This window comes from Pieris brassicae, chromosome 10 (genome assembly GCF_905147105.1).
Source record: "Pieris brassicae chromosome 10, ilPieBrab1.1, whole genome shotgun sequence".
Lineage (NCBI taxonomy): Eukaryota > Metazoa > Arthropoda > Insecta > Lepidoptera > Pieridae > Pieris > Pieris brassicae.
Genome location: NC_059674.1, coordinates 2,947,221 through 2,965,178, shown reverse-complemented (window position 1 = coordinate 2,965,178; position 17,958 = coordinate 2,947,221). Strand labels below are relative to the sequence as shown.

The 17,958-nt window shown below is 32.6% G+C and overlaps 2 protein-coding genes and 2 long non-coding RNA genes across 4 annotated transcripts; 1 reads left to right on the top strand and 3 right to left on the bottom strand.

The window, feature by feature from the left end:
- Window positions 1-6,009: 6,009 nt before the first annotated feature.
- Window positions 6,010-11,918, bottom strand: LOC123715228. The gene is made up of 3 exons (XR_006754405.1): window positions 11,474-11,918; window positions 10,887-11,029; window positions 6,010-6,657 (listed from the first exon to the last, which is right to left on the bottom strand). It is a non-coding gene; the product is annotated as an uncharacterized LOC123715228 (long non-coding RNA).
- A 1,905-nt stretch (window positions 11,919-13,823) lies between these two features.
- On the bottom strand, window positions 13,824-15,140 carry LOC123715136 (60S ribosomal protein L31). Its single transcript, XM_045669993.1, has 3 exons — window positions 15,060-15,140; window positions 14,690-14,923; window positions 13,824-13,989 (listed from the first exon to the last, which is right to left on the bottom strand). The coding sequence occupies exons 2-3, from the start codon at window positions 14,911-14,913 to the stop codon at window positions 13,839-13,841; spliced, it is 375 nt and encodes a 124-aa protein (XP_045525949.1). The 5' UTR covers window positions 14,914-14,923; window positions 15,060-15,140; the 3' UTR covers window positions 13,824-13,838.
- A 487-nt stretch (window positions 15,141-15,627) lies between these two features.
- On the top strand, window positions 15,628-17,041 carry LOC123715721 (exosome complex component RRP43-like). The gene is made up of 5 exons (XM_045670970.1): window positions 15,628-15,685; window positions 15,770-15,944; window positions 16,010-16,304; window positions 16,383-16,512; window positions 16,790-17,041. Exons 1-5 carry the CDS (start codon window positions 15,669-15,671, stop codon window positions 17,001-17,003), a joined length of 831 nt encoding a protein of 276 aa, XP_045526926.1. The 5' UTR covers window positions 15,628-15,668; the 3' UTR covers window positions 17,004-17,041.
- LOC123715722 lies at window positions 16,913-17,955 on the bottom strand. The gene is made up of 2 exons (XR_006754462.1): window positions 17,786-17,955; window positions 16,913-17,709 (listed from the first exon to the last, which is right to left on the bottom strand). It is a non-coding gene; the product is annotated as an uncharacterized LOC123715722 (long non-coding RNA).
- Window positions 17,956-17,958: the final 3 nt, after the last annotated feature.

The following is a 17,958-nucleotide window of genomic DNA, read 5'->3' as shown; positions in this document are numbered from 1 at the left end:
TAGCATAAATAATTGAGAAGGTTCAATTGTTCAAAATTATCATTAATTTACTAGCAACTATGGATTCAAAGTATTTACGACATAAACATGAATTTTAAATTAACTTTAGAATAGATTCTGAGTAGGCGAATCTTTGAATACAATCTTAGGTAGCTAGACTATGCAATAAAAATCTAGTGGCGGACCAACATGCAAGACAATAAAATTTTTACATTTACCCCAGATAAGGGACATAGCAAAGTAAGTGATACAAACAATACGTCATCGTATAAGCAAGACCATATCATAGCTATCTGACTTTTATATGATCCAAGTCAGAGACTAGCTTGTTCATCCACTGGCGCTCCATTAACGAATCACTGCCATGCTATTTCACCGCATGCATTTGCCGCACCGCGGTTGTAGCGTATTAAAAGCCTTTTAAAGGACTATCCAATACAAAAAAAACGATAAGAACATGTTATCTAGCTTTATAACATTAAAAACAATCTATATATCTGATATATGTATGCAAATACAAGGGTCTAGGCTCCGAATATGATTTTGTATCATTCGTTGTCGAGACCCTTGGTCCGTGGGGACCTAGCGCTATAAGGCTTTATAAGGAAATAGCAAAAAGGTTAGTCGACATCATATGAGACCGAACAGGCAGGTACCTTGGACAAAGAATTAGTTTAGCTACTCAAAGGGGGAACGCTGTCTAGTTATTACATTTTAAAGTTAGTTATTGTGTTTTGTTAGCTTTACTTTAGTTTGTTGGCAGTATTAAGTTATTTTTATATTAATAATCAATTTTATGTTAATTATAATAATGTCATGATAATAAGAACAGTTATTAAATATATTAGTTATCAGTGTTATTAGCATTTTGTGTATGCACAGTATATCCTGGAAGTTGTGCACTTGAAAAAGACGCGAGGGCCCAGCGCCAAGGACCCTTAAGTGTCAAAGAGTCGTTAGTAGTAACTACATGCATAGTTCCTTCACAATTTAGCAAAGCCTTTTTGGTAAGTAGTGTTAAAGTAATTATTAAGTGCACGAATAAGAGTAAGATTGAAGAGATTTTTTAATTAAATTAAACAAGCAATAAATATCTTGCTTAAATAAACTTAGCTTCACCATTCTTGGCAACTATAATGAAACCCATATAACCTCATCATGAACGTGAAAATATACAATACACACACAAACTATGTCATACTCACAAATACAGATACGTACGTACACCCAGGCAGACCTTAGTTAATTCGATTATATTTCACTAGACAATTTGATTATATATTTAGAATGACGATTTCCCTTTTTGTAAAATTAAAATCTAAATTACTTAAAATCTAGTCAAACTAAAGTCACCAATGACAACTGAAGATAATTTTTTGGAAACGATAAATGTGTGGAGAAAGGTAGATATGCCCTTCCTACGACCGAAAGGACAAATTCTCGACTAAGGCCGAGAAGTTGTATATACGCTTAGCGGTTGGAATAAATTAATTTTTATTTGTGTTAAATGAACATTACAAGTGAAGTCACGCTCATCAGTGATAACTTTAACGATTTGTTCACAATAATATGAAATGCAGACCTAAGTAAAAGACTGTGTATGTAAAATTTAATTTAGAAAGAAAATGCGCCATTGGAAATTCCGAACTGAAGGAAAAGCTCTGGATATCAGATCCGCACTTCAGTGAACAGCTTATCTAGCTTTATATGTACGTGCTTCCACAAATATGTGTGAACGAAATCCATTTAATATGTACTGTTCAGACAGGTATTGTTAAAAGTTATTGAATTTATATTTTAAGTATTTTATTGACATTAAAGTTCCCTTTGTATGCATTTCGAACACAGTATCATTCTTTTATTCAAACTTACAGGTTGTGTTTATCTCAATTTGTGTAAACGCTTTTCAGCTATGGTCTCTGACTATGACTGCGTCAATGAAAATGTTGAGTTATGGTATAAATGTAATGAGTTCGCGTTTATATTACGTTTTATTTAAATATATTATATTTACGCATACTTAAGGTCTTACGCAACTTTTGTTTGAATAGATGTAACACTATGACTACTTCATAATGAAACATACACCATGTACTGTATAATTGTAATGTAGTTACTCACAACAAGGGCTCGGTTGTGTGAGATCGTTAGATCATTTTTGTCACAACCATTTTTCTGCCATGAAAGTGTTTTTATTATTACAATGTCATCACTCTGTATAATTGTAATATGTATGTGTGTAGCGTCTATGTGTCACAATAAAAATTTCATTCTAAAATTGAGATTACATGCAAAAAAACGCATCGTAAGTACATATATTAGACGAAATCAAATTAGTTTTTTTGCGTTATTACTGTTTCCTTTCAATAGCATAAACTCATTTACATTTCATAACATACAGTTTAATAATTGTATATGATGATGGGGAATTCCGTAGCACATGCTACGTATACGCTACGAAACGCTACAGTGTCGCATTCTGACGTTGGGGTAACTTATAGATTTAAAAATGGAAACCATTGTTCAGTGTTTCAGGCATGCTGTAATTAGTATAAATAGCAAAAATAATTATATTTTTTAAATAATGTGTAGATGACTAATCCTATACAAGTCCAGGTGTAACACACAACATAAGTAAATTCAAAATTAACTTGCGTTGGGGCTCGCTAACACTATAACGTGAAGTCTAGTTTAGAGGGAATGTATAAACTCGGGGTTATATATCATATATAGCTTATAGCGTCTTATTTTACGTTCTTCAGCGCACGAGGCGGCGCAGTCGCCGCGTGAGACTAATGGAAGTTGGAAGAAAGCGAAGAACAAGAAGAAATATACATATAATAAATAAATGTTTATTGGTTAGGCCTCAGATTTGGTATTTCTTGATCTTGTATATGTAACCACAGTTCTTATGCTTAATCCACTAAGCCAATCCTACTCCTTTCGTAACGTTAGAAATATTGTATTTATTCTACATCAGGGCCTCCTGCTGAGCCTCCTGCGCATTTGCTCTCTGTACTAAAATAAAGAACATCTAATTTATTCCTAATTACGTATAATTAATTTGATTTCCAGTTCCAGAATCAAAATTGAAATAGCTTCGATACATTAGAGGAACGCCAACAACGCGCACCGCATGTATGGAGCTCCAGCGTACCCCGGGTATCGGGTATTGAGAACAATATTTGGCCGTGTATCGGCTGTAATTGGCTAGGAGCGGCGAATCGATCGCACGATGTGACACAAATACCTCGTTCCGCCACGCAATCACCCTCGGTACCTAATCCACTATCGACCTAATTGTTTCTTCTAATGACCAATGTTGGAATCAATTATTACAATCCATTACAACTTGTCGGTCATTTATTAGTTTCGGACAACTGAACGTAAATTATATTGCTTTTCATTAATATTAACTTAACCGATTCACTTAACATTCGGTTAATTTGTCGCTTTTGTGACTTTTGACGGCACGCAACTCACGAAGCATGACACAATACACTATTTGGTGTATTATGTTTTTTCAAAGTGACACTCTTCATTTTGAAATATAATATTTTTATTATATTACTAACAAATAATAAATATTAATATTTTTGACCTTTTACAGATAATCTACATTTCAAAATTAATGTTCAATGCCATACATTCTGTGACAACGTTTCGCTATCGGGTTTTACACTTAGCGACCGTAAGCACAGCGCCATCTGTTAATAACTATAAAAACGAAGTGATCAATGTAGATATTGATTCTAATCTGGTATTAAGAAAAATAAACATTGAATTTCAAAACATTAAAAGCTGGATTTCTTTACTCCTGTAAAAAATTCAAAATTGGAATGCATTGTAGACAATTGTTGACATTTCATTATATTCAAAACAAGCGCAACTTAAGAATCTATGACGGAAATAGAAGGTAAAATGGCTGACGTATCCCCGCGGCAATCTCGGAGCATTGCACTTGACCTACAATGCAAAACGGCTCAACAAAAGCCTGAAACACTATTCAAATGAAACAAACTGAACATTTTTGTACGTGTTAGCAAAATTAGAATTTAAATTTTTATTTCTATAGAAAATCTTAAATATTCAATGGATTTTTGTGCTAAACAAAATAAATACACAACCTTTCTAGGTCTGGCCTCAGCTTTCTGTATCTGTGTCATGATCATTTGTAAATCAAATAGGCAAGTAGGTGATTAGCCTTCTGGACCTGACGCCGTTGACTTTTTGGGTCTATGGCAAGCCGGTTTCCTCACGATGTTTTCCTTCACTGTTCGAGCTAATTTTAAATGCGCATATAGAAAGAAAATCCATTGGTGCACAGCCGGGGATCGAACCTACGACCTCGGGGATGAGAGTCGCACGCTGAAGCCACTAGGCCAACACTGCTCTATTATTTTTGGATTTTTGTGCTATCAAACTTAAAATACCTACTTTTTAAAAGGATTTTAAAAAGTTGATAAGACTAGGAATATTGTTTATTATTTAGATGGAGTATCTATGCATTTCCTATTGCGAAATCATTACATCGAGTTTTATTACAGAAGACTTTAAAAACATAACAAACATATTTTGACCTCCTTGTATATATAAACAGTTTTTAAACAACCAGGTTTATAGTCTACAAAAACAAGTTTTCACTATTTGGAAGTATTTTCATCCGAATTCCAATAAAGTCATAATTATTCACAGTCGATATCATGCCTAGTCGTGACGTATTACTAACACTATGTGAGCAGAATTTGATCAATTTCTTTAGATTAGATTGTTTTGCAGTGAGCCTTGAGGAGACGGTGGGCGGCGAGCCAGCCGTAAACAACGCCCGCTCCATTGAAATGTTGTCTCTTAAGGCAATGTTTTATTGAAAAACTTTCGCCCCCAGCTCCCGATGGTCGTAACCACCATCTTTTTCACTATCTAAAACAATTGCTTTTGTTATACAAAGAAAATATACGTATTCTCTTAATAAATCAGTTGCCGAATGTTAATTTTATCTTTAGACATATTTATGTTAAGTTGACTATGAGCGTTTATATTTATCAACACTTTTCCATCATCCAAAGCAAAAACAAAAGAGCATTTACGCGGACCATAGATTTATCATAGAACCTGGTTACCTATACATACTACATACATATGATCATCACGGCGCGACTTGTAGCCTAATCGTGCAAAATCTTCCAATACTAATAGTAGTAGTAGTTTCTGGTGTACGATGCCCGTGACGGTCTCTGTATGATGCTCAATTTATTTATAAGCCAAGCATGAAAGCTTATGCAATCCAAATGTATAATGCATTTATAAAAGAACTCTATTTAAAACACAATTATGACATTTTAATTATTTATGTTGAAAGTTGTCGTTTCGCGTGAACAACTTGAAATTTTCTGTGAAATGTGTAAAGCCAATATTAATTTTAAATACAGAAATGGAAATACAATCCTACTGTCTGACTAAGTAGATTATCATTTCATTAATTTATTTGATTTGGAGAAAAATGTAAACGCAATAAATTACGTACATAAATAGGCGCTAAATCTTTTTTGGGTTTTGACTCAGAAATCAATCATATTTTTGAAGTGAAACTTCTTTATCGGCGTTGTAAAAAATACCGTCACATTTTTCGGTTACGCGTCACATTTTTGCGTTGCGCGTCACATTCTTCCGTTACGAGCCATTTTTTTCATGTCCCTAGCACAGTTGATTCGAGGAGTACTTTCTCCAGCGGAGTAGGGATAGCATGTCATTTGGGCATACTTACTCCCACCACTCGACTTGACCGTTTTTCTATTGCAGCCTTATTTATTTCTAACACTCTATAGTGACGTTATAAATGATGTAATGAGATATATATATTAAAGTAATCAGGAAAATCAAAGGGTTTATTTTAATCGTAATTCCAATGAATATTTTTTTGTTTTTTTTCATGTCTATGATAAAATTGTTAAACTTTATTTAACCAATTTGTGTAAAGTTGCAGATAATTTTTCGAAAAAAACGCACACACACATTTTTAATTATTTACTTTACAGTAGGGATCTAAGACACACCAGTTACGAATTTGTCCTCCTGTTATCCGTACAAGCTAATAGACAAAATAATTCGACCGCTTCTGGGTTTCGGAAGCAAGATAGTTGACAATCATACGCTTAACCACTAGGCTTTCAACAGAAACGCCGTGCTCTTTGACAATCCGAGTGTCCATGGGCTTGTTACAAAACATCAGGTGATCCTACTGCCTGTTTGTTCCATCATAAATAAATACTAAATTCCTTATGTTATTCGTTTTTTTTATACAATAAAGCTCACAAAAAGTGCTACTTTATATTAATGACAATCTAGCCTATACAATAATTATGGCTAATAAGTAATATTATGTTGAATTTTCTACAATACTAATGAATAGCTTAAACTAAGGTTACAACAAATCATCGCTACCAATTAAATGCATGCCCCATTGTAAATACGGGTAAATAGGCACAAGGTGCTCTCAGTAAATCGCTCCATTAGATAGTTAAAAGCGTCGCTATCGCTGAGACATAACTCAGCAGCCCGTCTCCACGCGGTACAATAAATTACGCCTTTGTGCGAATGGAGGCGTACCCGTTTAAAATATGTACGACGTTGTCTTCCCACACCCACTTCCATGAGATTCTGTGAAGGTCATCACTCAAATTAATAATCTGTACAAAATTTATTTCTGTCATACAAAATTATTTCAGAAGAAATGTTCTTTGAGTATTAAATTATTGAGTCATTGGTCACACATGTCTCACACATCGCAGATAGACGTAATCATTATTTTAAATGGGCGACCTGTATGTTATAGTTAGTGGTATCTATCAATTTGAAACCATTATTAAATCACCGAATAACACTTAGGAAATCTGCGCAGATGGCACTAATACATAAGTAATTGTTATATTCCTGCTAAGTTATTAAGTGTTATTGTAATAATAATTAAAATATGGCCAGCAATTAATCTCAAAGCCAGGAAATTACTTAAGAACTTCACATGTCAAGTCTAAAGAGACAACTTTATACTTGACGCTGGCTGGCACAAACCGAAAAAGAAGAAAAAAAAGAGACCCGTAAGAAAACTACCACAGATTATACCAACAAAATAGAGTAAATTTTTATTTGTTTAGTAATAACGGAATTTTAAACAATCTATTACACGAGTTCTATATTCAAATTACTGTTCCTAATCGATAAAACGCTATTCGTATACTAAAATACGAGTACGATTTCTTTAGAAAAAGTGTGTTACTTTCCTGAGAATCTTTATGGCAATCACCTTTTCAAGTATACCGTAATAGCTTAGATAAGATGTCTCAGTTGTTCTCATGTCATTAGACCCTAACAAGGCTTAGGAGTCTTCGAGACTGATCGAAGCTCGGTCAAGCGCGAGAGATAATGCCTTAACCCTCCAGTGTAAGCATCCTCTTTTGTCACAATAGTACAACTCGCATAAATATTCCTGCTAGCTACTAAAGTAAGATTACTATAGATATACATAAGGATTTATATATATACAATAGTTATAAAATAAATGTGAAAGAAATTTAGATCGTACTTGTACCTTAAACCATGACATCGACACATAACGATTTTATTTATACATTCTGTATTCATTTTTCTTGATTAATCACAGACGTGTTAGCCTAGTGTAATGCTCTCGCCACCTAAGTTCGTAAGTTCGATCCCCGGTTGGGAACCAATGGACGGATTCTATGTGGGCTTATAACACTCGCTCGTACGGTGGTGGAAAATATAGCGAGGAAACCGGCATGCCTTTAACCCAAAAGGTCGATGGCGTGCGTCAGGCACAGAACTCACCTACTAGCCTATTAGAAACATCAAATGACCACGAGACAGATACATAAAGGTGATAGCTTTTAGATCTGGGCTTCAGATGTTCCATACTTGTTTGTTTTCTGGTAATCATTATTTCATTAAAGATAATGGATTGATAAAATTGTTAAAATGAGAACATATTGTATAGAAATTCACTTGAGTTATTTACGCGTACCTTATACACAGATAAAATAATGACGCTTGACAATTTACCACAATTGAAAGTTATAACAAACAAACATGAATGACATTTCGCATATTTGGATTCGGGAAATATTTTATTACCGTATTTGAAATCCCCGAAGGTTTACAATTCGAAGCAGAAATTATTAACTAATTTTGGATATTTTAACAGTAACTACAATAAAAATTGGATTTATCGTTTGATTTAATTAAGTGATACCGTTTTATACATATTATTTATAGTGTTCAAGAATACGTACGCTTAGACGAACTTAAAATGTAAGTTATGAAAGTCAAACAACGGTTCGTTTACAGGAATACGTAAACATGTATTCAATGGTATGTGCACGCTACGAAACTTTACCATGCATTATCATTCCATAATGTGAAATTGGTACAATGCCTTCCATACCACGCTATTGTTATCAAAATGTAACCCGCTTTAGAAGCGTACAATGTCAAACTCTTATTTAAACATCAGTACTGTTCTTAGTTTATTTAGACACTGTGGACTATGGATCTATGAACAAGTTCGATATTATCTTCTCAAGGAAAACATTTCGACACTGCCCTGAGAGGCAGTGTCGAACATTTAACACGAACATGGACTATAAGTAACCTACAAGATGACGCAAATAATGTATACGGAGAAATGCCAACGTCAATATCGTTCCGCGTCTTGTTAATTATTTACCCTCAAATCTTAAAATAACACTCATTGTAAGGGTACCCTTAAAATGTATCTTTTAGCCAACCTGGGATGTTTGGCTCCATAAATTTCAGATAGATGTAATATGTATAAGGTATAAAATTGTAAAGTTGTAAATTTTTCTCTCCATTTGTTGTAATGTTCAGGCACCAGGGTTAACCTTAGTAATTTCTGGGGTTTTCTGTACTTACAGAGTATATATATACGTGGCAGTAAAGTAGTTAAATCATCCCGACAAAAAAGGCTCGTAGGAGGCCCCGACACATACTAACGGATCCGGACGATCCAATTACTGTAGCAAACAATAAATTAAATGCCGCCCACGCGGCCAATAATAAAAATAGCCAATCACAGATTAGGGTAAAAAACCGCCTTCACCGGGGAAGGCGAGGACCTTTACTTCGCACTTCGCTCACTACAGTGAGCTTCCGTCCTGCCCTTCAGGCGATTGACCGCCCCGCGACGGCCCAAGCCGAGGTTCGAGTCTCACAGGAGACGCCCTTGCGCTAGCCGCGGGATAAAACGCCATTCTGGCCGAGCTACGCTCGCCAAAACAGCCCGAGCTGAGCTGTAAAGGCCCTTAAGGCCAACAGCGAGATTCCATTCTCATTTTTTTTTTTTTTAGTAGTTAAATCAGAGAGTTAATTGAATCTCTAGACAGTTAATTAAAAATCGATATTCAATCATTTCGTCCGTCAAATTCCGTCAGACAAGTGAGTGAACGAAACGTTTATCGAGTTTCCTAAACGTTGCTAGGCAACATGACTAACCTAACCTAACCATTTACACTAAAGCAAAACACGGAATTTCCAAGCTCTCAGTTCTTCACGATCACACCGAAATAACATTAACAAATGAAATAATCATGGCGGAATCTTGTTTTACATTGTTAATCAAAACGCTGGCTTTCGGTCAGACAGATAGTTAAAGGTTTTAGACGCTGCTTTATTTAAATCAAAATGCTAGCGACTTGATTGATTCAATTAACTCTCTGATTTAACTACTTTATTGCGACATTAACACCATTGCAAATTCATTCATATTAGACGACGGGGAAAAACGGCACGTTCACTTGTGTCGAATTCATAACAAATTAGGATATTATTGTTTAATTTTTAGATTTTCAGAAGTGTCGTATGAATATTTCAATCAATCTCAACTATACCTATTATACATGTATCTTTGTATACATTCAATAGTTTGATTAAATTGGGTTAATGTAAAAACCATACGAAGCGACACTTTATGAACTAGAGCAGTCAGCGACATCATGAATTTTGTGCATGATTCCAAATTGTTAATATATATAACCATATAAATAATATATAAACAAATGAGTCAATCTACTTTATGTTTCATATACGACGATTATTTTGTATGGAAATTATTATTTTATGACGTACGAATATTTGTTACATAAAACGTAATAGTCTTTAGAATAAAATCAAATACAATGTTAATTTAAGAAACTTACTGCTGCTTCCGAGGTTTTTAATTTTGTCTATAGTTAAAGAAAATTCTATTTGTTATATGGAAGTATTAATTTACATTTATTGGTAATAATGGTGTATCTACCCCAAAGTTCTTAAGCCACTACCATTATTATCACGTCACTTATTAATTCATATTGGGTTTTTAATTTTTACATATCTCTTCATAACCATATCATATATAAGATTTATACGCGCGTATAAGGTACCTGCGCGTGCACATATTACATAAATAATTTTGGTCACAGCGACAAAACATCTGAGAGGCGAGAGGTCAAAAGGTAAGTAGGGCAGGGCAGAGATAGATAGATATTTCCTTACTTTTCACACAATAGCCTAACACAAAACGGTAATGTCTCTTGTAAAATTTTCAACATCCATTGTATTTTTCTAACAAACAATCTGTTGTTTTGTGTCAAAAACAATAAACATTGTGACCAAACGGCTTAACAAATTTAATTCAAACTTTGAAAATTGTTTAAGATCGTTGTTGAGCTCTTGTACGTTTTTGTTTTATTGCGATTGCCTAAGAAATACGACTATGTTAAGCAATAATAAAACACAAAAATCAAGCTTTGTTACTATTAGGAAACATCGTTCGAAAACAAAAAGTTCATAAATTATATATTGTGTCAATAACTTACATAGTCTTAATACGAATTGGAATCCTCTCCCTTCGGGTTGACAAATAGATTAATTTTGTTATTTATTTTTCAACTTCTGGCAAATGTGTTTGAATGTACACACCGGTTTTATTATATTCACGTGTTCAGGTGTAAAGCGCGTCCTTTGGGACAATTAAAATTTTTATTGAAAATAATAACGCGATTCATATAGAATTAGTATATAGTTTTGTATGTTACACAGTAGTAATTTGAATTTCAGCTCCGATGAATCGATACATGTGGAGCGATAATAGATTGAGACACCGTAATGGAAGCAAACCGCAAAGTTGGTCTTGCGGTTGACAAGCCTACACCTGGGCAAGGTGACATGCTCTTAGCAAACCTGTTAAGCTCTTTTACCTTATCAGCAAGCGAAGGGTACATGGCCTGCTATAATCGTAACGTAATTAGTTCATTACAAAAGTATCCACTTAAAATATATTGCCGTCGCATCAACTGAGGTCATTATTGAGTTTATTGGTCTCTTTCATACCGTAATTTAAACAAAGGCCTATTTTTTGAAAATTATTAACATTAAAATAACTGAAAAAATACCATGAACTCACCTATGTTAAAAACCAGTATTTGTCAAGTCATATGTCAGTTGTGCTTTTTAATATTTGCAATCAAATATTGACGAAAATAGAATAGTCTAGGAGAATATTTTTATTTACTTATCTTGCAGACATCTTAATGAGTGAGCTTTGCTAGACAAATAAGAAATTATAACCGCTCCAAGCTAACTGCAAACGAAGGCACAGCTACGAGTTACAAAAAGCCATAAAAGCCAACATTTACGTATATATTTTATAAAAGAAAATATATGTTGCTAAAGTGCAATTTATCATATGAAAAGCACACTATTGAATACTTCGTCAAAGTTCCCATAAAGCTAATGCACAATAATGTTAACACGTCAAAAATAATGCTCATAAATTATGAATAGTAGAACAGTTGAAACGGCCTCACACGTAATTTCCACGCAACGCGATGTCGCTCGCAGCTACTGTGGTTTCCAGGACCGGATTGAGCTAGATAAGTAGGCACCAACTATGCTATGCGGGCCCCATAAAAAGCCTTTGTTAATTTTACGGTGGTTCATATGTAATAGAGCCTAATTTCACTTTTAAGACATTCCGTCAAGTACCTTGTTAAACCAGAGGTGTTAACAAAAATAGCGAACTAACAAATTATATCTGAATGAACTCTGTCTTGGACAACTAAGAAACGATCTTACACCAGATATACCTAACTCATACTAACACCGTTTTGCTGCTTGTGGTACATAGCACAGATTCTATATTGGTAATAAAGAAAAAAATAAACAATTGACAATATAACAATTCTATATGCTAAATCAAAATCGTAACATTGTCTTTGGTTTATTCGACATCTACACATAAATAAAACGAATATATATAATTAACCTAACTCGGTGTTGACATCTTTGCATCAATCGTTATCAGCGATTGACATAATTTATAGACTTCTCCATCAAGTTGACAGATAAAAATTTGATATAGTCTATTGAAGGTGAAGGTGTTGCCAGTTGAACGACATCCATTAACGAATATTGCAAATGTATTATTTAAATAATGAATTCAATTTATTAAACGCTTTTATGTGTTACCGAAGATTTTTTTAAAGCAGTGTATCAAATTAAACAAAAATAAACATGCATTAAGTAATAGTTGTAGTAACTAAATGTAGTACACACTGGGCCCCTCCAAAATACTTAAGGCCCCACTTTGCTTTGATCCAACACGTGATTTCACGTATCAGCCCGTTAGCGATAACATTTACAGGTTTATTGTACGTTTTATTAGATTATACGCAACTGCTGCTACCCATAAACATTACAGTTATGTTTCAACAGAATGTTATTCTCCATTTATATTTTACAATTAAAAGGATTTTTGTTTTAAATTTGTTTTATTTTTATTAGTGGTTCACGACGAAACCAACACTCGTAATGTGGCATGTCGATGTGTCAGTCTTTAACCGATCACTATTGGTACTAAGTCCTCGGAACATAGTACGTAATAATAATTGAAGCCTCGGTAGTTTTATGAAAATGTGTATCAGGTAGGTATGTTAATTACGAACAATTTAGAACTTTCACCGATCGTAATGTTAGTAATTCAATTAAATTAATAAATGACATGCCTGTAATTAATTGATCCTAATATTTAAGCTTTGTATTTTGTTATGGCCATGCGTGATACTCGTGAACGGGTGCTACTTGTAGTGACTGGTCCTAGTTTAATATATAGTATTTTAGTTATTTTTGACTATGTATTTGCGTGTTGTCCCCACGAGAATGTAAGTGCGTGATCCTATTTCACCATGCCTTCTGCTGATGTCATGTGGAACATGGTGAGATGGTTGCAGCCCCTTACAAACGTTGTGTAATATAAAGAGTAGCGGACAGTTTATTGCCAGTTCTTCTCTTCCGTTCTACGCCCTTGTATGTAAAAAATGTAAATATTTATAAGTGTACATTGTGTTACCTATATGAATAAATGATTTTTTACTTTGACTATATGAAGTACTTTTTGTAATGTTTAATAGATATTTTCATCAAACTACTAGATGGCGCTATACTAAACGACTTCTTAGCCAGATTTACGTAGTTGAAATATTTGTCTTACTTAACTAGCATTAATACATACTTAATATTGACAGGTAGTATTGTTTGGTGTATTATGTTGTTATCAAGGTATTTACTTTACATTCTAACATTATTTCTTGGTTTTATCTATGAAAATGACATTTTTGGTCAAAGCAGAATTTAATTATTATAAGACTTAAATATTAATGTAACACTCAGAGGCACAATTAAGCTTATGAGTGTAGTTACTCTTATCTAAAACTGCTAATTTAGGTTTGTATGGTCAACAAATTAAAAGCAATAAATTATGCTTAACTTATTTATTCTTGGCTAGCATCCACATTTTCGGTTTGTAAGCCCTTGATTGATGCTACTGGAACATATGTTACCAGGGTGAACAATTTGTGTGTTGAGTCCTCATCATCATTACGTCTGCGGGATAACCTTACACGAACTCTGAAGGGGACATTCCTGAAATTAGAAGTGACAATTAAATTGAGCATCTTTGGAAACTAATATCAAGATTTTTATTAATATTTCATAGACATAAAACTATTTCTATAACTATCAATACTAGTATTGGTATCTAACTTTACTATATTATAATATTTCATGCCAGTTTAACAATATACAGTATCTTCCTTATATATTTTTTAAGTAAGTATCTTCAGGTTGAAATGCAATTTTAGACAGACAGAATACATATCTATTAAACACTAAGCATATAAAGTAATGTGAGGAAGTTATATTGTTAAGTTGCCTTTAAGTTAGTAATTTAGGTATAGAAACACCTAAGAAAATAGGATAATTTCTGGCAAATAAGGATGCTAGTGCTTAGAAATGAACAGTTTTAAGATAAAGAAAATATTTTAGCCAAATGAATAAGACCCCTAGTCTGACGCATGCAGAAAATACATAAATTACAACACATTATATTTACCTGTAAGAAAATCAAACATGTATAATTTATGTTTCATGCATGATACTTACAATTGATATGATTTTAAATATACTTGAAATAGTAGTATAAAAAAGTGGAATTTAAGAGTCATAAGTCAAGGCTAAAATTAAAGTAGTAGGATAACAGTAGAGGTTATAATAGTAACTTTTGATTCCTATAGTGCTCAATTAAACAAAACAAATGAACAAACTATGTCCTCTTATTACTTACTTTATTCCCTTAGACCAAAGATATTTATTCAATCTAGTGTCTACTCGAACATCAGGTGTCCCCATTTGTTGTTCAGCGAATTTACGGATCTCCTTGATGGCGCGGGGAGCACGTCTTTTAAAACCAACTCCATGGAGCCGTTTATGTAAGTTAACTGTGTATTCACGAGTTACAACTTCATTTATCGCTGACTTGCCTTTCCTCTCTCCTTTTGGTTTGGCCATTGTAAACAATCTGTAAATGTACACAACACTCGTAAATATTAATTGAACCTCACTTTATGGTGTATCGATAGCACATTTACGGGACAAGTTTTATTTATAATATATATATTATTAGGATTTTTAAGGATTAAAATATGAAATCACACCTTAGCGAACAAGCGCCGATACAAAAAGAAATGTCAACGTCATACAATTTTAAGTCGATGTCATGATTATGACAGTTATGAACATACAGACTCCTACGTCACTAAGTAGTCAGTAGTCAGAAATATCTACCATTTGTGGATATCCGTACAAACAATATGAATTATCTGATATAATAATAAGTAACTAAAAGATAAATATTTGTTAATCTATTATTTACTTTGTTAGGAATAATAGCCTTTTTAATCGACTAACTGAGAGTTACTTAAGAGGTTAGGGCTAAATTTAGACTAAGTTATTTTAAAATCTGTTAAGATATCGGCTTTAAAAGTTCCAATTAAAATTCATTATTTTAAGAACTCTTCAAAATGCTTCTATTAGACAATGAAGACATTTTTTACAAGACAATATATGTAACGAAAGTTAAATAAAACTAATACGAATGCGTAACTAGCAAGTCTAAATAACTGTCATCGGATATTCTGTATTATTAATCTATATAAATAATGTAAACAATTTAACACTTAAGAATTGAAAAAAATTATTTTAAATCTACTTGTTGTGAGGTTAATTTACAACTTTATTTTTTTATAAATTGACAAAATTAAAATATGTCAGACGTTTATAAGTGAGTTCAAGTTGTGTACTTACTAACATAACCTAAAATATAAAACCAAAACAAACATTAGACTACTATTAAAAAAATTTTCAGGGTTATACATCCAAATAAATATTTCAATGACTACATATCTTTAAATGTGAGACCTGACGGAAGAAAATTTGATGAACAGCGAAGTATTAAATTAAATGCCAATGCCATTAGTAATGCAGATGCTTCTGCACTTATTAAATGTGGAAATACCACTGTTGTTTGTGGAATAACATTAGTAAGTTTCTTTGGCCACAGATTTTAATGTTGTAATACAAAACATTGAATTAAATGTTATTTCAGGAATTAGCAACACCTAAAGCTGAAGAACCTGATCATGGATTTCTTGTAACTAATGTTGAATTATTACCCTTATGCTCTTCAAAGTTTAAGCCAGGGCCTCCATCTGACTATGCCCAAGTAATCAGCAATACTGTTAATGATATTATCAAAAACTCAAAATGCATTGATCTTAAGGACTTGTGTATTGTTTCTGACAAGTTAGCATGGGTTCTTTATTGCGATATGGTGTGCCTGGATAATGATGGAAGTATTATAGATGCTTGCATAACAACCTTAATAACTAGTCTTAAATCATGTAAGAATTTTCTGTCAATTTATGTATAATTCTTATTTTGTTTGTCCCATTAGTATTTTTAAAATTTGTTTGTTTTAGTATCTTTGCCTGCTGTATCATTTGATGTTGAAACGGAAGAAGTGAAAGTTGATATTAGTAATAAGACTTTATTAAAAGTAACTGGATTACCAGTAGCAACAAGTTTTGCAATATATCAATCTCCTGAAAGGTATTTTATTTTAAATTAAGATGACAAACCTTAGTTATGACACAAGCACTAATGCTTGTTCAATAGTAATCTGCTATGATTTATTATGACTTATAGTTGGTTTAATTTAATTAATTTCATCTAATTGTCTGGTGTAGATGAAAAATACAAATAAGTAAATACTATTTTGTAGTCTGTTAAGAAAAGAAGTAAGGTTTTAAATCAATAAATAAACCATGTTTTATGATTTTTATATGTATATATTTCTGTAATCCTAAACTTTAAATATTATTTATAGCAACATTGTGTTAACCGATCCAACCACATTTGAAGAAGAAATGTGTGGAGGTATTGGAGCAAATCTGATAGTCTGCTGGAACCAAGGTCTTCTTTGTGGTGTTCAGAAATATGGAGGTGGTAATATACCAACAGAAAGCCAGAAAAATTTACTTCAAGTTGCCAAGAAACGAAGCAAGCTTGTAGAGGAAGTCATCGAAACTTGTCTAAGCTAAATAAGAACTAATAAATATTTTAAGCAGTCTTTTCAATACGAGAACATGTTTTTATTTAATAGGTATTTACAAATACAAAACAAAAATAATACAACAATTCAACACGAAGTTACATTATTCATTTTAAAATAGATTCGCTCACAGTAAAACAAATATTATTTTGCTATATGAAACATATTACATTTTTAAATATTTGTTTGAGATTCAGTCATTTCATTATATGAAAAGCTATTCTGATAAACATTATAAGAGTTTTCTACATGATGTATTCCCTTTGCCACTTTTTCATCCATTTCATATAAAGATGCAAACATTGATTTCATTTTCATTAACATATTATTAAGGTCTTTTATTTTATTATATTCATTAACTTTATGTTTGGAATAAATACTAAAAAACAATACAAATGCAACTACAATTAAAAGAATAAGCTTGTTACTCAAGACAAAGACATGTTTGTTAATTTTTGTTTCAGTTTTCTCTAATTGGGAGGCTTCACTAGTTACTTTTTTTTCTGTTTTTATATGCGTCATTGATACATTATCAATATGGAGCTTTACATTATTTTTAGTTTGTCCAGATTCTGTAATATGTTGGAAAATAGAAGATTTTAAGGGTTTGTATGTGCTTGGATTCATTATTTAGAGATGCACTTCAGCTATTTAAATACGCGTCAACATAAGAGTTCACCAGGAGTCACGTAAATCTGTAAAATAGTATTATTTATATATTATGAATTTTATAACATAATATGTTTGTGTTATATATTTTGGATTATTTACATTTTCAATTCCAGTTTTTGTATATTTATAAGTAATTTTTTGTCAAAATCACAGAGTTTCAATCTTTAAGATATTCATTTAGATTTTTTCCCATATTTGTATAAATATTTTGTCTTAAAGGTGGAATTTTTTAATATCCCCGTGAAGAAAACATGCTAGGGAAGAATGAAAAT